Source organism: Nothobranchius furzeri, chromosome 2, assembly GCF_043380555.1.
Source record: "Nothobranchius furzeri strain GRZ-AD chromosome 2, NfurGRZ-RIMD1, whole genome shotgun sequence".
NCBI lineage: Eukaryota > Metazoa > Chordata > Actinopteri > Cyprinodontiformes > Nothobranchiidae > Nothobranchius > Nothobranchius furzeri.
In genome coordinates, this window is record NC_091742.1 from 13,897,771 (window position 1) to 13,917,622 (window position 19,852).

The 19,852-nt window shown below is 42.1% G+C and overlaps 3 protein-coding genes across 4 annotated transcripts; 2 read left to right on the top strand and 1 right to left on the bottom strand.

Annotated features, from left to right (window-relative positions):
- Nucleotides 1-4,458: 4,458 nt before the first annotated feature.
- Nucleotides 4,459-14,734, top strand: LOC107377834 (cytospin-A). Of its 2 annotated transcripts, XM_054748152.2 has the most exons (13): nt 4,459-5,028; nt 5,479-5,565; nt 5,702-5,788; nt 9,643-10,086; nt 10,719-10,792; nt 12,467-13,014; nt 13,087-13,171; nt 13,259-13,334; nt 13,413-13,446; nt 13,551-13,647; nt 13,740-13,856; nt 14,129-14,188; nt 14,478-14,734. In XM_054748152.2, exons 2-13 carry the CDS (start codon nt 5,532-5,534, stop codon nt 14,565-14,567), a joined length of 1,746 nt encoding a protein of 581 aa, XP_054604127.2. In that variant the 5' UTR covers nt 4,459-5,028; nt 5,479-5,531; the 3' UTR covers nt 14,568-14,734. The 2 variants fall into 2 exon arrangements, with proteins under 2 accessions (XP_054604127.2, XP_015803217.3); XM_015947731.3 differs by lacking the exon at nt 5,479-5,565 and having other exon boundaries at nt 5,704-5,788.
- A 317-nt stretch (nt 14,735-15,051) lies between these two features.
- grcc10 (gene rich cluster, C10 gene) lies at nt 15,052-18,680 on the bottom strand. The gene is made up of 4 exons (XM_015947733.3): nt 18,572-18,680; nt 18,140-18,193; nt 17,186-17,362; nt 15,052-15,465 (listed from the first exon to the last, which is right to left on the bottom strand). Exons 2-4 carry the CDS (start codon nt 18,189-18,191, stop codon nt 15,326-15,328), a joined length of 369 nt encoding a protein of 122 aa, XP_015803219.3. The 5' UTR covers nt 18,192-18,193; nt 18,572-18,680; the 3' UTR covers nt 15,052-15,325.
- On the top strand, nt 18,681-19,646 carry saysd1 (SAYSVFN motif domain containing 1). The gene is made up of 2 exons (XM_015947732.3): nt 18,681-19,064; nt 19,202-19,646. The coding sequence occupies exons 1-2, from the start codon at nt 18,879-18,881 to the stop codon at nt 19,523-19,525; spliced, it is 510 nt and encodes a 169-aa protein (XP_015803218.1). The 5' UTR covers nt 18,681-18,878; the 3' UTR covers nt 19,526-19,646.
- The last annotated feature ends 206 nt before the right edge of the window (nt 19,647-19,852 follow it).

Sequence of the window (19,852 nt, forward strand, 5' to 3'; positions counted from 1 at the left end):
ATATATTCAATCGATATTAAAAGCAGTGTATAGATTTTTTTTATTGGGAATTTACATGAAAACCTTTACTTTATTTTTCTTGCGTGGTGCACTTCAATGTCTGACAGCTAGGTGGCAGTAGTTTTTACCACCTTAATACAAGTAAAAGTCAAAAACAAACTTAAAAACTATCTTTAGCGAATGAGCTGTGTCTGGAAGTTGTGTCTACAGAAACAAGAAGGAAATCCATCAAAGATCTGACACAGAACCTGAGAGATGCATCATTTTCCTTCACCTATCAACTCTAAGTCTGTCAAGCTGTCGTTTAAAATGAGCACAACAGTGATTTTGTGATGGGCGTCTGCACAGAGTCAAAGATCCCATTAAATTCTGTCTGAAATGTGTGTCGTCACACTTTAAAGCAAATGGTTGGCAGGTTGGAGAGAAAGGGTCTGTCGAAAACATTCACGTGAAAAATGATTAAACGAGATACTCAAAAAACTGTGAAAAGGAGCAAAGTATGCAGAAAAACTTGGGTGCCAGAGTCTCTTTAGTGGGTGAGATTGAAAACATTGTTAAGCACTTCCAATGGATTCTTCCTTATGGAAAACCAACGCATCACTTCATTATCTCGCTCTTGAGGGGGTTTTATTAGCATTTTACAGCCAAATATCCATTTTAAAACTCGTTTTCTAACTTTCAGTAAGCAACACCTATGTCTCTTGAAAATATTTTGGTAAATCAGCTAAAAAATTCGAACATTCCTGTAAAAACTGATTAATTATGGCTGAAAAAGTGTTTCTAATAGGTTTTCTGAAAGATCTCCAGAGCATTAAAACTGAGTTCAGCTCATCTCGGCTCCTTTATGCTTCTCTAGAAGAATAAATTATTTTTTAAAGAGCTTTGTGACGATGTTTATGGTAATAAAAATGAGTGGGCTAAACATGAGAAGACATGATGGAATTGATTGCTAAGAAACTGGGAGGTGTTTGGGTCACAGAGGAATCATTTTGGTGCAGAGCTTAAAACAGCCACAAGCTGAAAACCAGCTGCAGATCTTTTATTCAGAGGTTTGTGCTGCAGAGAGGCTTTTGTTAACATTTTAACTCGCCATGAATTACAAACACTTCCAAGAAATAAACACGTTCTGTGTTACTTTAGACAGCTGGAGATCTGGACTATTTTGATTTGGATGGTCAGACTGGGAAGAACAGTACTCCTATAGAAAAAATTATTTTTGTTATCTGTGTGGCAAATTAATATTTTCTTCATGTTATATCCTTTCTCAGGTATTACTGTTATAGTTTTTGTTTTTTACTTAGATATACATAAAATTAGGGCAAAACCTTCATTTGAGCATCGGAAGAAAACGATTTGTGTTTACATGAAAGGAGTTTTCTAAAACTTTTCCCAGGATGTTGGCTCTTCTCAGCCCCAAAGTCTATCATGAACTCTTCTGCAGCCAATATTTGCAGCTACCCATAGGGAGCCGCCTCCCTTCCGGTCAGCTCATGGGTCCCCGGGAGAACAACTAAATGAATGCAAGTCAACGGGGCTAAAAGAGCTGTTTTCTAATCCGCTTTGCCTTACACCCTAGATCGCACATATGTTGTACTTCAATTTAAATGAAAACTAAGGATGGGCGTTTTGACCACGCCTGTCACGTACTTTGAGATTTATCATTCTTCCGGGGACCCATGGTCCGGAAGTAGATGGGCATGACTTAGGCTCCCTATTAAAGTATGAACAACATGGGGCCGATTACACAGCCCTGTTGGATGTCAGTGGTCAGTACAATTGTTCTGATAGCTAAACTTTTCCTCTTAAATGTATTTATTTCAGAGAAGAGGTTTCAGACAGCTGTGGGCTGCACAGTGGCGCACTGGTCAGAGCTGTTGCCTTGCAGCAAGAAGGTCCTGGGTTCGCTTCCCGGCCTGGGATCTTTCTGTATGGAGTTTGCATGTTCTCCCTGTGCATGCGTGGGTTCTCTCCGGGTGCTCCGGCTTCCTCCCACAGTCCAAAAACATGACTGTTAGGTTGATTGGTCTGTCTAAATTGTCCTTAGGTGTGAGTGTGTGTGTGCATGGTTGTTTGTCCTGTGTGTCTCTGTGTTGCCCTGCGATGGACTGGCTCTCTGTCCATGGTGTACCTCGCCTGATTGCCCATTGACCGCTGGAGATAGGCACCAGCCCCCTCCCGCGACCCTATGTGAACAAAGCGAGTTCAGACAATGGATGGATAGATAGGTTTCAAACAGCTGTAACTGGATCAGCATGACTGTATAGAGTTCTGAGCAGTTGCAGGATGTTGGTGTCCTTGCATCCAACCTCAGAACTGTGTAGATTTTTGGGACCAATTCAAAACCTTAAAGATGTCTAATTTAGAAAGGATGGCAGGTTTTAAACACTTCGTGGTGACATGTTTGCAACTGGTTTTTAATCACATGTTTCTCCTTGAGACCAGTTTATAATAGAGATGAACCAATCAGAGTTCTGCAGAAACATGTCTGCTCTTTTCTTAGAGATCTGAAAAATCAGCTGGTATCACTGTCAGAAAGTTTCCTGGCAAGCCATCCTATTTATGTTAGTCTAGCCATGGCCCATTGATGACTCACATTCGTGGGGCAGATTCTGTGGTTGCTTTATAAACTGTCTCCACATGCTATTGGACAATGAACAGTGTGACCACTACTGATGTCAGTCAACGGGGCAATCCGCCATACGACATCAAAGAAAATGCAAAAACAAACTTAAAGATCTCTGCTCTTGACTCAAAGAAAAGCCTAAATCTAAATGATCCAAACTTAATACCAAAGCTGTTTCAAACGAACCGTTACATCTTAGTTTCACTCATGCGCAGTACCATCCCACCCACCAATTCGAGTTTTCAAGTTTATTTATATAGCACCATATCACAACAAGAATCGTCTCAAGTATCTTCACATAGTAAACGTTCCAACACGGTTCTGTTCATTAAGCCAATCAGTAAAAAGTTTCCTATATAAAGAACCCAGCAAATTGCATCAAGTCACTGACTAGTGTCAGTGACTTTACAGCAATCCTCATACTAAGCAAGCATTTAGCAACAGTGGAGATGAAAACTCCTTTTAACAGGAAGAAACCTCCAGAGGATCCTGGCTCAGTATAAGCAGCCATCCAACACGACTCACTGGGGATCGAGAAGACAGAGCAGACACATGCATGCCATGCATGCACCAAACGGAGCGCTGTGATTGGCCCACCACTAGACTGGTCAGGGCTGCTGAGGTTCCAGTGGAGCATGGTTAGTGTTCTAGGCTAGTAAGGAAGTTGTTCATTTTGCATAGTCAGGAAATTTCAGTTAAAGATGAGTTTTTTGTTGCTGCTGTAGCTTGTGCTGCAGCTCGGGGTTGGGCCGCATCTGGCTGGCATCTGCAGCAGTAATAAAACCCAACATCCTTCTCTTTCTATCAACTCTTGATTTGTTTGAGATGTTTATTTTGCTGCCTTGTGTTCCACTTCACTTCCTAATCTAAAGGCAGTGGAGCCAGCCTTCACGTGGTAGTTTCTCCATGCCTTTTGGAATAGAGGAGCACAGATCTGCTTGGGAGGGACACCCTTTTTTCTCTGTGCAGTTTTTTGTGCGGTATTAGGTCAGTCCTTCTGAACAGATTCAAACACCCAGAGCTTCCAAACTGGATCTAAAGATTGGGCTTATAAATAAAAAAAATAACATATACTGGCTATTTTATTTGCAGGAGTGGTTTATGGGAGGTGTTGTATGTTTGCAAGAAAGTGAAAGAAAAAAATCGAAATATGAAATAATCAGTGAGTTTTGTTCTATCGATCATATTTGTAATATTATGATCTGCTCTGTTATTTGTTGAAGCAGCTTGTCGTATGCGCCAAAATAAATCTATGTATTAAAATCTAAATTCAACTTCCTGTTATGACCCAACAAGGACACTAGAGGACGAAAATGACGATGGTCATGGTGCTCTGTCCATGGTGCTGAAAGCTCAACTTTAGCGTAATCGATGAAACTGCATTGAAATCTAAACTCTGCTGTTAAATCACATATTTTTTCTCTGATGCTATAAATTAGAATTGCGTTCTGCCTCGTTTTTTCTACCTCTTTTATGACTTCTCCAAAATGCCCTGTTTCATAAGTTACCTTTAAAATGTAAGAGAAACTTATTTTAAAGCCTTTTTTCCTACATCTACTCCATTCTAAACGATCTTATGCTTCATGTCTTGATTGGACTTTAAATTAAAGAGCATCTTAAATTTTATATATTCACACATAAAAATACCAAAACCATCCATTTTGAGGTTTCATTGCGTTTACGTCATCTTGCTCATAAAACCTCTTCCTCGTTTGCACGTTTTAGATGTCTGCTTGTCAGTTTTCGGCTGTCACAAATTTCATTCACTATAAACCATCTTGCTTTGTATCCCAGGCATAAAAAGAGAAGCATTTCTGTTCAGGAAAAACTAAAAACCTTTCCAGATGTTCAGCCACGCGTGCGTTTTATTTCTAATTTCATGAATAATCAACTAGACAGGTTGTTGTTTTTTTATTCAGCAGAAAGAAATGACACGTGATGCGCTCCACCTGCAGCCCGAGAGCGCACCTGGACGCCACCACACCTGCATTAAACAAAAGATAATTAGTCTCCAGCCGGTAGGACCGCTTCTATGCCTCCAACGCGGCGTTTTATTGTTTCGGTGTTTTGTGATTCTACGCGTTTACCATGAGCGGTTCGCTTTCGTAATCAGCTCTAAGTAATGTCTTTACTACTTTTTGCGCCGTTTTTATTCCGAGCTGCTGCTGCGCACAGCTGCCTCCTTCGGGGTTTTGCCGCATTGAAGGCAACGCAGCGGAGATTAGAAGTCAGAGTCATCTTAAACATGATGCCATGCGTTTCTTTTCTGCTGGTTTTTATATAATCTGAGAAAATAACTCCAGGTCCGGTTTGCCTGCCCGGAATCATTTTGGGACGAAGGACATCTGGGAAGTCGAGACAGAAACACGCAGGGCAGCCTGAGACCAGACTGGACCGCTGAGCAGGTAGAATGAATGAAACTGGGCCTCATTGTGTGCGTGTGCGCGTGTGATCTGCCACTGAAAGAATAATAAAAACGTTTCTGCATGCTTTTATAGGGCTGCAGGCTGCTGGGAAATGTCTCGCCAAACTCCATTGAGCAAATGTGTAATTCAAGGCTTCATGAGAATTAAATTAAATTTAAATCAAATATTGAAAAGATGAGACTTGTCACACATTTCTGCACAAGTGCAATATCAATTCGGCATTAAAATTGCTGGGCTCGGTGTTGATATGGCTTAGATCCAGTTGTAGGTCCTTCATCTTAAAGGGCAGCACTGATGCATGGCTGCTTAGAGCAACTTGTTTTCCTCTAATATTAAACATAATTTTTCTGAGAAGATTAAATCTACAGGTAATGTTAGCTTGTGGCATTTGTGTCATCCTGTAACTCCTAAAAACCTTTTATTTTTTAGGTTACCTATCAGATATTTTGTATCTGAAACACTGATATTCCCTGTTATGACTCATGCCTGACACTTGCATGAAAATTTCAACAAAAGAGGAAAGTAAAACCTTATTTTTAATATAACTTTTGTAGAATTAAATGATTTGCAAATCATGTCCCATGAAAAGATGTTTCCATATCTCTTTTCTGGGGAGATTTTTAGGTTAAAATGAACATTTATTCTCCTGTCCAGACTTCAGAGGAGCCTCGAGCAGCAGGGAAGAGACTGTGCCGGATCATGGGAAACCACATCAGTAAAGACAATCATGGCTCTGCAGGTAACATTTGTTTTTATTCGCTTTGCACAAACCACACCAGAACCAGACCTGCAGAAGTCATTAATACATCCAGCATGACTCTTCAACTGTCGATGGTCTAAAGTCTGGATCGGTAAACGTAACACTTATTTACATATTTATGATTTCTTAGTTCGGTTTACTGTAGCTGGCTTCTCGGATCGTTTTGTCAGATCAGAGGCTTCATCATCTGGCTTCTCAGATCAGAGATTAAAAAAATGGTCTCTGAATGAAGTTAAAAGGCTGGTTTAAGTGGAAAATTATGATTTACCCCCCCCCTCCCCCCCCAAAAAAGCACAAAGATTTGTATTTGTTGCTTTTGCCTTTTAAACATGTTGATAATCAAGATAAACGGAACCAAGTAGCTCGACATCAGACTATTTTAAAACAGTTTTTCATTATTTTCCATCTAAAGTGTAACACTTTGCCTCCGCTTTTCTTCTCTCTATTCCCACGTCTAAACACATTTTTCCACAGATCAGACACATTCTTTTTGACATTTTCAGGATAACTCGAGACTAGACGGGCAGGAACCTTCTTGTTGCGCTTCTGCCTTTGAGATAATCAAAACATCAAAGATGAACAAAAAGTCAAAGCATCAGAAGACGTGTGAAATATTTATTCTCCCTGCAGATGTACCAAAGTTTCTGAACAAACCAGCAAACCAATTCATCTCTGCATTTGACCCCTCCCCATGGGGAGCGGTGAGCTGCAGACACGGCCGCGCACAGGAACTATTTGGTGGTTGAACCACCGTTGCAGCTCACCGCTCCCTAAACCGGTGATTTAAAACAACTAATTTAATATATGTTGGGGGATCTGTCAGCGGCGTTTGACACTGTGGACCATACCATCTTACTAAATCGAGTCCAGACTGTGGTTGGCCTTTTGGGAACCACACTATATTGGTTCCAGGAGCACCTTACTGGCAGAACGGAATATGGGGCTTTAGGAAAATGTCAGTTGTGGAGTACCGCAAGGGTTGGTTTTTGGGCCAACCCTTTTCTCCATTTACATGCTTCCACTTGGTTTCACTGTTATGCAGACGACACTCGGTTATACGTGAAAATGGACTCCACTACACCTAAAACTCTCCAAACTGCACTGCATGTCCGCCTGGAGGAGATGAGGGCAAGGATGGCTGCAAACTTTCTTCAACTAAACGGCAATAAAACTGAAGCTATCATTATTGGCACTCCACATCAAACGGTCTCTCTCCCTTAGAAGTATTTCCATTTTTGGTCATGACATTCCCCTTTCCTCTTCTGTAAATTTTTTTTTTGACATTTGACACCCACATCTGCAACCTCTGCAAGGTCTCTGTTCTTCACCTCAAAAATATTGCAAAACTCCGCCCCTCTCTTTTCCAGCCAGATGCAGAGAAGTTGGTCCATGCATCTACAGTATCTCCTCCAGGTCAGACTATTGCAATGCCCTTCTCTTTGGGGCCCCCGGCAAGAGCATACAAAAGCTCCAGCACATCCAGAACTCAGCTGCCCGAGTCCTGATGAGGAGACGCAAATACGGTCGTATCGCTCCTGTTCTGAGATTGCTTCACTGGCTGCCTATCCAGTATCGAATTCAGTACAAAATTGGTCTTCTTACCCACCCGTGCATCCATGGAACTGCTTCTGTCTATCTGAGTGAACTTCTCACCCCACACACTGCCACAAGAAACCTCTGATCTACCACCTCTTCACACCGCCTGCACAAACCACTGACTAAACTCTCTACTGTGGGAGACAGGTCCTTCAAGGCAGTGGCCCCTCAATTTGACTTCTCTCCCAGAGTTTCTAAGGGCCATGCATGCAATCTGTGGAGGTTTTCAAAAAAGGCTTCAAGACCTTTTTGTTAAGGCTTTCTAGAGCACATTGACCTATGGTATGTTTTACTGTATTGTGTTATTTGTAATTATTGTATGAATTTACTGTAATGACTTCTTAGATGGGTTTTATTTATTTCTGGGGACTGTTTTTACTTGGTAGCTCTCTGAAATTTTAACTGTTAACTAGCTGTGTTCCTTATACCCCCACACTCTGTAGCACTTTGAGATTACCTCTAATGTAAAGCGCATTATAAATAAAATGTGTTATAATAATAATACTTTTAATGTGAGGCTGAGGCCTTCCCTGGAACAAGGAGGTAGCAAGTTGCTAGTGCTAGCCCTGACAGCTCACCAGACACCGGTCAGTAAAAGTACACGCCCCTAATTCATTCATTTAAGCTTTAATTGCATCAAACGGAAAGGTTACAAACACATTCACCTTCTCAGAGCTGTCATGACTGTAAACCAGGATGTAAACCAGGAACGTGCTCCTTTCTGGAGTCAGCCCCTAGTGGACGATGGAGGAACTTCCATGTTGGCATCATGCTTGGCAGGAGGAGTTTCCCCCTTGGTGTGATTTCATGAAACTTACCTCCTGACTCGTCCAAGCAGATGAATCTTTTTCTTTCCTAAAAAATCAATGGTGTGTTTATGGTCAGGAGCATTTCACTGCACTCAGAAATGCTGAATCCAGCAGCGACACACCTTTGCTTCCACCAAAGCCTCACACTGCTCATTCAAAGCAGTACAGCCAATCCGATGATATAAAATCATTCGAATAGAAAAAATGCTGGAAGGGCTGCAGGGGTGTAAGAATTTTATCTTGTGCTCTCACTGGTGCTCTTCAGCCAAGGGATCCACATCAATGTTGGGCAAAAGGAGATCTGAGGCACTCGGGAGATACAAAATTAAAAAGCCTTTATTGGTGCATGGCTTAAATAGTTGAAAACATAAATGCAGATGTGTTTCAGCCCACACAGCCTTCGTCAGGGCTCAAAATGTCGTAGGTTCTTTTGCTTCTCTTGCTTCCTTAAGGCCAATCAGTGACACCTGCTGAAGCTGGGCAGGTAGACAACATCATGACTGGAAGACCAATATTGCACAAAAACATACTTTTACATTCGAAGCAATTCTATTGTAAGGAGAAATACTTATGCATGTTAAATTACAGTTAGAGAATTGAGAAAGAGAAAAATGATAAGTAAATATGGTACAAATATGGTAAGAAAACATAGAATTACAAAAAAGGAGCAAAATCCAATTCTCTATTCCAGCAGCGACGCACCTTTTCTTCCTCCAAAGCCTCACACTGCTCATTCAAAGCAGTGCAGCCAATCAGATGATATAAAAATCATTGTTTTGATCCTTAAGCAACGATCGAGCTCATTTGAAAGACATCGCGGAGAGTTTCATCCCCGCTGAGCTATTTCAGATGCAGCAGCTTGTTTTAGCCTCTTCCCTGTCGGTGTGCAAGACGTTTTCTCAGGCTACAGGATGAGAATAGCTCGTGTGCTGCAGGCGAGCGGGCTACAGTAGGTCACTGCTGCTGGGTAAGGATGAGTCTGCAGAACTACAGCAACACAAGGACAAGGAGGAGAAATGATCTAGGATCCCTGTTTTCTGCCAAAGTGTGCTCGTTTAACTCTTAGCTGTGTTTTAGCAGTCAGTGTGGGATGTAATGTGATCAGAATGACTAACATCCCTGTGAAATCATTAGTAGCTCTTTAAATGTGTGTGTTTCTAGTCTTCTAGCAGGGCTGATCCTAGTAGCAGAGATAGTAGCTGTTAGAAGATCAGGAAAAGTAACCACCTCCTCTCCGGTGTCTCACCACATGGGAAAACTGTGTTTGCTGCCAACGTATTGGCAGGAGAGGCTTTTTGCTGCACCAGTCAGCTCAGGGCAGTAAATAAGGGAGTGAACTTTGCTTGCATCTGCATCAAGGAAAAGAGGCATGCCACATTTTTCACCTTAAATCAGGAATTTATTTTTCTCGTTATTCTCTCCTCTCAGGATCACCTTTAGATTTTTACCACACGCCTCCCACTTCCCTGTCAGAGCCGGAGCTTGCTGCCATGGCACTACCCTCCACGGCTTCACCTGAAAAGGCTACGCCACTCTCCTCCACCACCCCGGTGGCAGACTGGACACAGAAGATATCCGCTCCCTCAGAGTGGGCACTGATCAGCGTAGACAATGTCGCCTCTTTGGACACGAGTTCACCTGATGCAGCAACGCAGGAGCCATCCTGCAGTTTGGAGAGCCCAGGTTCACTTCCTCTGTCCAGAGAAGCGTCTTCAGAGCAGAGCTGGCAGGAGAGAGACAGCGGGATGGAGCCGCAGGCTGTAGCAGAGAAGGCTGGAGAAGAGGTGACCTTGGTTTTACTCAGTCTGATGCATCACTACAGGGCTCCACTGGGCCTGACCCCCAACACTGACATCACCACCGGAGCAGTCGGTAAGACACGAGTCTGGCTTCACAAACCTTTGTTGGTCGCTGTCAGAGAAACAAAACGGAGGATGGTGATGTTACAGGTGGGACTCTTTACAAATATAAAAACCAGTTTCCCAACAACCTCCAGTTCACCGAGCACCCTGGTATTACGAAATGTAATTGCAGCTCATAAACCCAGAGGACTCTGAGATGTTTAATTTTTTATTTAATTAAAGGTAATTAAAGGAGTGGTTGGAGTCTGGAAGACTCGTTTTCTGACTACAACAATCTTCCAGGTTGATTTAACAGGTTTGGTGGCAGTGGTGTCCTTTATGGTGCAGAAACGCACCACAAATACAGATTTAGTGAAATTCCTCAGACAAAGAAATCTGTTCTTAATGAGCGTCACAAAAATTTGAATCACAAATTTACTAAAAATGGATGTTCAAACAAATCCTCTCCACCTGAAAAGAAATGTTAATAATAGAGGCAGATTTTAATAAGTAATGTAGGGTTTTTTGGTATCTTTCATGTCTATAGTGAGGTGTATGTAAAACTGTTCACCACCAACCTTCAGACATGTTGAATGTCTGCAGATTTCTGCTGTCATACATTTTTTGTTTTGTATGATTTCTCCTTTTTTCCCTGCCTAACAGAGATGCTGAGGCGTTTAATAACTGCACGAGAAGAGCTGGTCGAGGAGGTGGACAACCTCAAGGAGACGCTCAAGGTGAGCTGTGTTAACAAATGTTCTATGTGTCAAAAAATAAACAAAACGGGATGTATTTCTATTTATTTAATCTAAAAACATATAATATTGTATTATATGGGGGGGGGGCAGTGTTGGTCAAGTTACTTCAAAACTGTAATACATTATTTATTACTTGTTACCCTCATTTTAAAGTAATTCATTACATTTTAAAATCAGTAATATTGTAATGTAAGGCATTACACTACTTTTGCATTACTTTAAGTTACTTTCACCAAAACAACTTCAATATGAATCTGGTAATCTGACGCTCGGTGAGCTCATGACATATATGTGGAAAGTGATGTGGTGTCTGAGCTAGGATATAATAACAGTGCTTTAAAATGATTGTTTATATCACATGTATAAATACTAAATGCTTATATATTATTGCTTTTCACTGGTAAAAATGTGTGTGTGGGATAAATCTTCTTTTCAAGCACTTTGTTTTGTTTTCTTGATTTTATTTGAATAATTTCCTGCCCTTTCTCTAACCTTCCTGCATGCTGCATGTTTTCTCCGTCTTCCACAAAAATTGTTTCCTAGATTTCCTACTTTCTAACTAATCAGCCAAAGGGATCCACCGAACACAAAAAAATAATAAATTCAAAAAAACCTCAATATGCCCTGCGCTCTAGCAGCAATGAGTTGAAATCACCGGGGCATTATGAATTCAGCTGAAAAGTACACAAAGTACTGGCGAATATGGGCTGATAAAAACGATCATAAACGAATGACTTTGTTTTGGTGGAGCGATTTTGTGAATATAACGGTGGCAGCGCGCAGGACGCAGCTGGAGTATTCGAGCCATTACCGCTGTGTCCTCTCTGCTCATAGAATGCCCGCAAAGCTGAGTCCGTAAATGACGTCATATATGTGGATACTGGATCTTTTTTCAGGCTTCCTGTAATTGTAATTTTTAGGAAACTCACATCTTCATTCTGGGTTTAAAAATGCATTGTAATTGCCACGTTACTGACAATTGTACCGAGTAAATATTACCATTTTCTTTCCCTGTAATGCCTTACCACATAACAGCAAAAAGCAATGCATTACAGTAATTATTTTTGTACCGCATTACTCCCAACACTGAGCCTGGGTATTTCTTTAGGCCTCCTCCCATCTGGACGTCCCCGGGACACCTTACCAGGGAGGCTGTAGATCGTTGCTGCAAAAACTTGAAGGAATAAGACTAAGAATACCTTTTAGGAGTCCCTCAGTGGGAAAATTGCAATATTGCAATGGCTCAGGTACAGCAGGATAGCAGCAGTAGCACAAAAGATTGCACAAGAGTGCATAGTAATAAGTTCAGATTATTATTGCATCATCCCTTGGAATGATCTTTAGGATAAATTTCTAATGTTGAGTAAATGTGGTATTTTGCACTTGTCTTAATTGGATTTACTGCAACTCAAAGTATGAAGAATAGGAAACCAAGTACACAGCCTTGTTGGATGCCAGTGGTCAAAAGAAGTAGCAAAACATCTGAAAATTGCTGCGCCAGAAACGCTTTTACTATTTTTAACATCTTAAGGAAGGTATGAACTCATTTAAAAACTCAAATTTAAAACCTTTTAGATCTTTCGTGGAGCTATGGAGACACGGAAGTGCCAAAAGCACCAGATGATGTTTTTATGCGCATGTTTTTGTTCCCAGTCAGAGAGGTTGGAGTGGAATCAGTTCCAGTGCGACCTACAGATCGCCATCTCTGTGGCTGACCGGCTGCGGATGGAGTCGGAGCACGCTCTGGTTCTGCTCCAGGAGAACCACAGAGCTGTGGAGGAGCAGCTGTCCCAAGCCCTCGGCAGGCAGCAGGAGATGGAGCGAGAGCTGGAGAGCCTGAGAGCCCAGCACAAAGACGTCTGCTGCAAACTCATTGTGCAGCAGCAGCAGCATCAAGCAGAGCTGGACGTCCTGAGGAACATCTGCGGGCTGAAAGACGGACAAACAGACAAAAGGGTGGACAGAGAAGGGTCTGAGGGAGTTTACGAAGCAGAAACAGAAGATGAGGCTGAAGCAAACAAAGATGATAAAAGTGAAGTTTCTGAACTGGAAAAGGCAAACGGAGCAGAAGACCTGCAGCTGACGGGGAAAGGAGTTGCTGAGGGGTACATACGCAGTCTGGCTGCTTTGGTGAAACGGAAAGGGGAAGAACGAGGACAAAAAGACCCAAGAAGGGTTGAGATGCTGTCGGAAAGATCCTGGTGAATCCATAAAAATCTTCCCACTAAAGACGCCAAACAAAATATTAACAAGCATGTTTTCTTGGTGTTTAGGAGTCTTTCTCGTCTTCCTCTTCAAAGTGAGGCTCCCAGTCCAAATGGGACTTTACAAACGAGCACAACTTTACCTTTGTGCAAGGTAGATGGTTTTGTTTATATCAAGAACAAGAATATTTAGACGTGTTTGGCTGTGTAGAGTCTGCAGATTGATGTTTCACTCCTTCAGAAAGAAGAGCCCTCTAAAGGGAGAAGGATGGACCGCGTGCTGCAGAGACAAGACAGTTGGTCCAGTTTTCCTACAGGTGAGACTCGACCTGCAGCATGAGTAACGCGTTTATCTTGTGTGCTCGTTAGTCAGGCCGTGGCTGTTTGTGTTACAGGAAAACAAGAAGATCAAAGCTCAGAATCTATCAAGTGAGCCGCTGGTCATCATTTTATGGCATTTTTACCTGTGGGTGTGTGAAAAGGAGGTTTTAAACGGCACGACTCGGGATTGAAGGGTTTACTTAATTTTCCAGACCTCAGGACGGGTTCAGTGCTTTGCTGAGGCGCCACGGCGGCTCCAGGAGAAACTCTCTGCTGCGCTGGTGTCAGAATCGCACCCAAGGCTACAAGGTCAGACAACGGTTGATTACCTTTTGACTAAATGGTCACATGACTTACTGAGACCTGGTGTAAGCAAAAGTCTGATGTTTTTTTTGCTACAGAACATTGAGATTACTAATTTCAGCACCAGCTGGGATGACGGTTTGGCCTTCTGTGCAGTTTATCACACCTTCTTACCCACTCACATCCCCTACGACAGCCTCAGTCCAGCTGACAAGGTAAAACTGGAGCAGAAAAGGAGAAAAGAGCCTCTGTAAGGCAAGACTTTAACATGGTCTCCTCTTGAACTTGATATTTTCCGTCATTTTGCTGAAAATTAACAATATGTATTACTGGCACCATGTTTACCCTCTGAGCTGCAGTAGTGGTGACTTGGATGTCTTAAAGGCTCCAGATGGAAAAACCTGATCTGTTTAGTCATAATTAAACATACAAATAAAGAAAAGGCATCACACAATCTGTAAATCATCACAAAGCTTGTTTTTGTTAGGAGGGAAACCTGGGCCTTGCTTTTAGGACCGGAGAGAGCGTGGGGATCCCCGCAGCACTGGTGAGTTGTGTAGTTCAGAGCAGATTTCCTCACTCATCTACAGGAAGTTACCAAACCTCCATCTTTACAGTTCTTAAAGGGAACTCATCACTATGTAGGGCGCTTGGGCGGGAAAATGAGAAGTAAATTTGCACCAAGTGACAGATTTGTTTTACTTAAGGCAGACTCGTGGTTTTATTTTTACAGAATCGGGTCTTTATGTCACAGTTTACAGTTTTAGTTCAAGTAAAACCAGCAGTGATTTCTGGCGTTGATGCCGTTGTCCTCACATCTTCCGTTTGTGCGTCAGACAGTGGAGGAGATGCTGAAGGCGGACGGGCCGGACTGGCAGAGGGTGCTGGGATACATCGAGAACATTTTCCGTCACTTTGAGATGTGAAGTCATGATTCTGTCTCCTGCTGCTCCTCGTGTTTGAGAATCAGGATCTCATCCGTCAGGAGTCGGCAGCTTCGTGAATTTTAAACTCCAAGATGTGTTAACTGGCTCCCAGTGGAGCACTTTTTTATTTTCATCCTCTGCATCAGAACGGCTGCTGGGGAAATGCAACAGGGTCACCACAATGACATGCTTGTGTCATATCACTGTATGCATTTAAAGCTAAACTGGGCATGTCTCATCTTATGTAGCAAATCTGGGGTTTCACCTCTTTTATAATCACTGTGTGCACATTTCTCTAACGCTCTTAACAGCAGATGTAACTGCGAGCAAATCTTTTATATTTTAAAGTCGTGCTTTAGCCAATTATACGCCGCAGTGGCTTTATGACCAGCAGTTTAAATGTACATGTGTTAAATGTTTTTTTTAATGTATTAAAGTACCTATATTAAAGCTTCCACCAGTCCAGTCAATAAAAACACCCAAATACAGAGAAAACATTTAATTTGACTGTGTAGCAAAACAAACATTTAACATTATATAAAATGATATCAAGGATGGCATTAAAGAAAACCTTCCAGTGAAAATATAAAGTGGTCATAGTGTTAAATGTAATAAATACGTTTAAAAACAATAATCCAACAAGGGTTTGCAAGGATGCCTTAAATGAAACATTGAACTTTGTTGCAGAATAAATCTTAAATGACTGGAGAGAACAGAGGCAGGAGACTTAACCTGATAATGCTGGACGTGAGTAAACCCTACGAAGCTGGAATAGCTCCTCCTATAGGTGGTGTTGACAGTGGAGGCAGCAGGAGGGACTTCAGCTTAGCGGACATGGCTGTGATCTCGGGATCCTGAGTTTCGTACATTTTCACCAGTCTGGCAAATTTAAGGACGCCTGCATGGGAGAATTGATCACAAGTTACTAAAGTTATGTCATCTAAAATTCTGACATGTAAGTTCCTTTAGCTAACTCAAACTTTTCAAGATATCTAGAAGCTGGGCTTAAAGTGAGAACGTCACCTGCAGCAGAGTTGTACTGTCAAACTGATAAAGAGGGCATAAACTTATTTTCAGACGTCTGCTGTGGTCTCTAGTATAAACCAAGCCCCCATAATTCAGGTCTGGAAATGAAGCAAAACAGGAAGTGACAAAAATTGCAGTTCTACCCTCATCCACTAGGGGCTGGTGTCGGAAGCGAGCAAATCCTCTCTGACTCCCATGTTAAAAATACCAATTTCACAGCAGAAATAAACATGTTTACAGCCTGGTACCAAAACATGTTTTAGGTTTAAATGATCTAGTTTACACTCATGACAACTCTGAGGGGGGTGAATTTTTTCTCTTCTGTTTAAGTGTATTAAAAGCCTAAAATTCTAAAGCAGTAGCTCAACAGGTTGAGCGGGTTGTCCAGTAATCGGAAGGTTGCAGGTTCGATCCCGGCCCCGGACAGAATTCTGCTGTTGTGTCCTTGGGCAAGACACTTAACCCACCTTGCCTGCTGGTGGAGGTCGGAGGGACCGGTGGCGCCTGTGCTCGGCAGCCTCGCCTCTGTCAGTGCGCCCCAGGGCAGCTGTGGCTACATCGTAGCTCATCACCATCAGTGTGTGAATGTGTGTGTGAATGGATGAATGATACACTGTAGTGTAAAGAGCTTTGCAGTCCTTACTCTGAGAGGTGCTATACAAGTGCGGGTCATTTATCATTTATCATAAATAATTAATGAGCATCAGACCCACGTGACCACAGAGCTAGCTCTGGGGAAAGGCCTCAGTAGAGCCTCGGTCTGGCCTGGAAACTGTTCCGGGATTTTCAGTCTCTCAACTTAGACCATTACTTGTAGCGTTTGTGTGTTCTTTTTTGGATGTTTTTTGTGCAATTGTTGGACAAAATGACTTGCTGTGGTATTAATTGCACTAATAGAGCATCCAAGGAGTCTCTACTTTATTTTTTTGGTAAGTAAAATTATTTTTATGTATTTTAGGTCACCGCCGAGCTGAGCTTAGATTTTAACATGTACTGTTTAACCATGAAATTTAAATGTAATAGGGTAAAACCCAGTGCATTTAACATAATGCTGCACTTTAGAAAATGGGTTGAAATATAACATGTTGGTGGAGCTGGGTTCCGACTATCGGTATGGTCCCCTCCCCTCAGCAGCAGCTCTGCGCATCTCAGATCGCAGCGGCGCTTGTCTGCTGCGCAGGCTGCCGGCTGTCAGCAGCTTTCGGGAGACCTCTGTGTTCCACCCGGTTCTCCCCAGCGGTCAGCCCGGCGTATCTCTGACTCAGAAGCTCCGGTGTTGTGCACAGTTAACTCCGGTTGTAGCTACATAGCTACCTCCGTTAGCTTAGTTCCCACCTCCGCGTTAGCTTGTAGCTACATTGCTTCAGTTCGACGGATGTCGTCATTTGATCCCAACCTTGCAGCCCCACCCTCAGCTCCACCTCTCTTCCCTTTTATGGAATTTTCTGGGCTTGACGGAAGCTGTGACACGGTCAAAATGGCGGTGGTAGCCACCTCCCATTTTGGCACAAAAACTTATAAATGCAGCCTATGGACACGAATTGTCCGATATGTCAATGGTATAAATGAATGCTTTGTGAGATAAAGCTTACCTTCTCCTTCATTGTTGAAGCCGTAGGATTTGATGACCTCCTGCTGGATCTGAGTGGCCACCGGGAGAACGAGCTGCAGCATCTTCCCCATGTCGTTGCAGGCGCTCTCCCTGGCTTCTTCCATCCGAGCAGCATTCTCTGGCACGGAGAAGGCCTGGATCACTTCACTCAGTACCACTGTGGAGCAAACCGTAATATCTGTAGCCGCTCTATGAATGTTTCTCGCACATGCTCATCTACAAGTTTGTATAAGTAGCTTACATTCACCATCTCACTGCCAGTTTCCCCTGTTAACACCAGGGTCTGATTTAGCAAAAAACTGCACATTTTTCCATCATGTTTCTCTTTTATAATTCACAAAGTTGGGAGTAGAAAACCATTTACAAAATGGTCAGACCCCGTTTGGCAAGCTTTACAAATGAGACCTCTGATCAGAGATTAACGAGCACAGCAATATTCCCCTTGGGTCTAGTCTCACAAGGCTGGGACGCCATCTGTTAGACACCAACACCTTGTAAAGCCCCTTTAGTGTTAAACTTCCCATGTCTGCCACAATAATGTACAGTATTTAAATGAAAAATGCACTAAGACCAGGGCTTTCCTCAGTTATTTTAGGTAAGATGAAAAAAGTAATGGGATTATAATCAGATTAATTGTAGATCGTGTCAATTTTTTAACTCCTGACAGCAATAAAGAAAAGGTTGGTTCTGTGGTGATGACTGCTTTGAAACACTTGAAGCTGATTTAAACAAAAAATATTTCTTAAATATTTTCCAAGGTTGTATACTTCAAAACTACACCTTCTCATGAGGAACTGAAAACATTATTCTACAGACATGCACTAAGAGCTCAGGTGTGAAGTGCTCCTTTGATCGACTTCAGGAAAAACATAAGACAGTGCTTTAGCTTTGGTTTAGTTGAACAAAAGCAACACAATCGACATAATCCTGTCACCTCTGGTTTGTTCAACAGTCAGAGTGGGTTGCTGCGCTGTAGCTGAAGCCATGTCTGCAAAGAAAAGAGACAAAGACATAACTAAAACAACCCAGATCTAACAGCGAGCTAAAGGAAACCACTTAGGGCTAATTTGGAATGCAACATCTCTCAACCATAACAGTAAAACCGAGATTAATGCAAAAAAGAAGTGATGACACGGTCAGTGATCAAGCTGACACAGTGATATAAAATGATTCTCAAACACTAAGCGTCATAAAAAAAATATGATCATCAAACTTTATTCCAGACAAACATCAATTATCGACTTAATATTTGCGGAAAAGGTTCAAAGACGTGGCGTTCTGTTGCATATCTGCGAAAAGTTCGTTATAAAGCAAGAACAACAAATAGATCTTAGAGTAAATGGGGTTTTTAGCATTTTGAACTCACCTCGGATGAAGTCAGAACCCAAGCTAGTAACAAAGTGAGGAAAATACCGTAAACTGATATTTTACGACAGTTAAAGGAAGCTTTTACGTCCTGTTTTGCGGCAAGCGCTGACGTAAGACGTAAACAGACATAGCCAAGCTTAGTGAAATCTTTCAAAAATGTGTTCAAAGTGGGCCTTAACTTGAGGAAACAGGTTCTGGTTCGTTGCTATTAATATTATTAAAGTTTTATTAAAAGTTGCGGTTCAATAGTAAAAGGTTTTTCAGCTGCTTTTCCACGGAAACTAAAGAGAAACGTTTCAGTATCGATGGAGCAGAAACTAGCAGAGTTCCGAGCCAGACGAGAGGCTGAAAAGGCGGTTAAAAGATGTGAAGGTGGTGGTCCACAGCTTACGGAACAGACAGCAGCGGATATAGCGGTTCAGTCTAACAACAGCCAACAACCAGAGAGAACAAAAAACACCCAAACTGCCTCTGCCAGCTCCCAAAACAGGGTAAGAAAGCGTTTCAGACACAGACTCGTTATATATTACAAGCACTAATTATGCAAATGAGATCAAATGCACGATTTTATTAGTCCAACCAAAATCTCGAGACTTGAAAATGATTTGTTTTTGTTTTTTTATTTCAGGAAACTAACGACTGGTTGCTGGACAGCACTCTAGGAAGATGGCTGGCTTCGAGACAACTTGTCATCTCAAACCTTATTTTGCTCAAAGTGCTGTTATGGCTGATTCTTCTGGGTCTGTTTGTTGAGCTGGAGTTTGGCTTGGCTTTCTTTGTCATCTCCCTGTTTTACTGGCTGTATGAAGGACTGCGCAGCCCAGCGCCGCGACAGCCTGGAGAAATGAGCGCCTACTCTGTGTTCAACCCAGACTGTCAGCCTCTCCTGGGCTCCCTCACCGCTGAACAGCTGGAGGGAGAGATGGGTTACAGACCTCTGGCCAACAGATGAACCAGTCAACATTTGTACTGTTATGGAGAATAATTTAAAATCTTTGAAATTTGAAAACTTTATTGATTTAGCTGTGATTTTTGGTGGTTTAGATTGTATTTCAATAAAATAATGCTGGCAATCCCTTTGCTTTATTTTGGTTTCTCTCATAGTTTTAAAAATTGGTTTCAATAGCGTTGGAGATGTGTTTAGAATGGATCAGAAGTTTTATTACATTTAGGTGTCATCTTAATTCTGCTGGTCACTACATCTGCCTACATTGTTCCAGATTCTTTGAATGAAATTGTTTATTTACTTTTAATTTGTTATGTATCTAAAATAATCTCC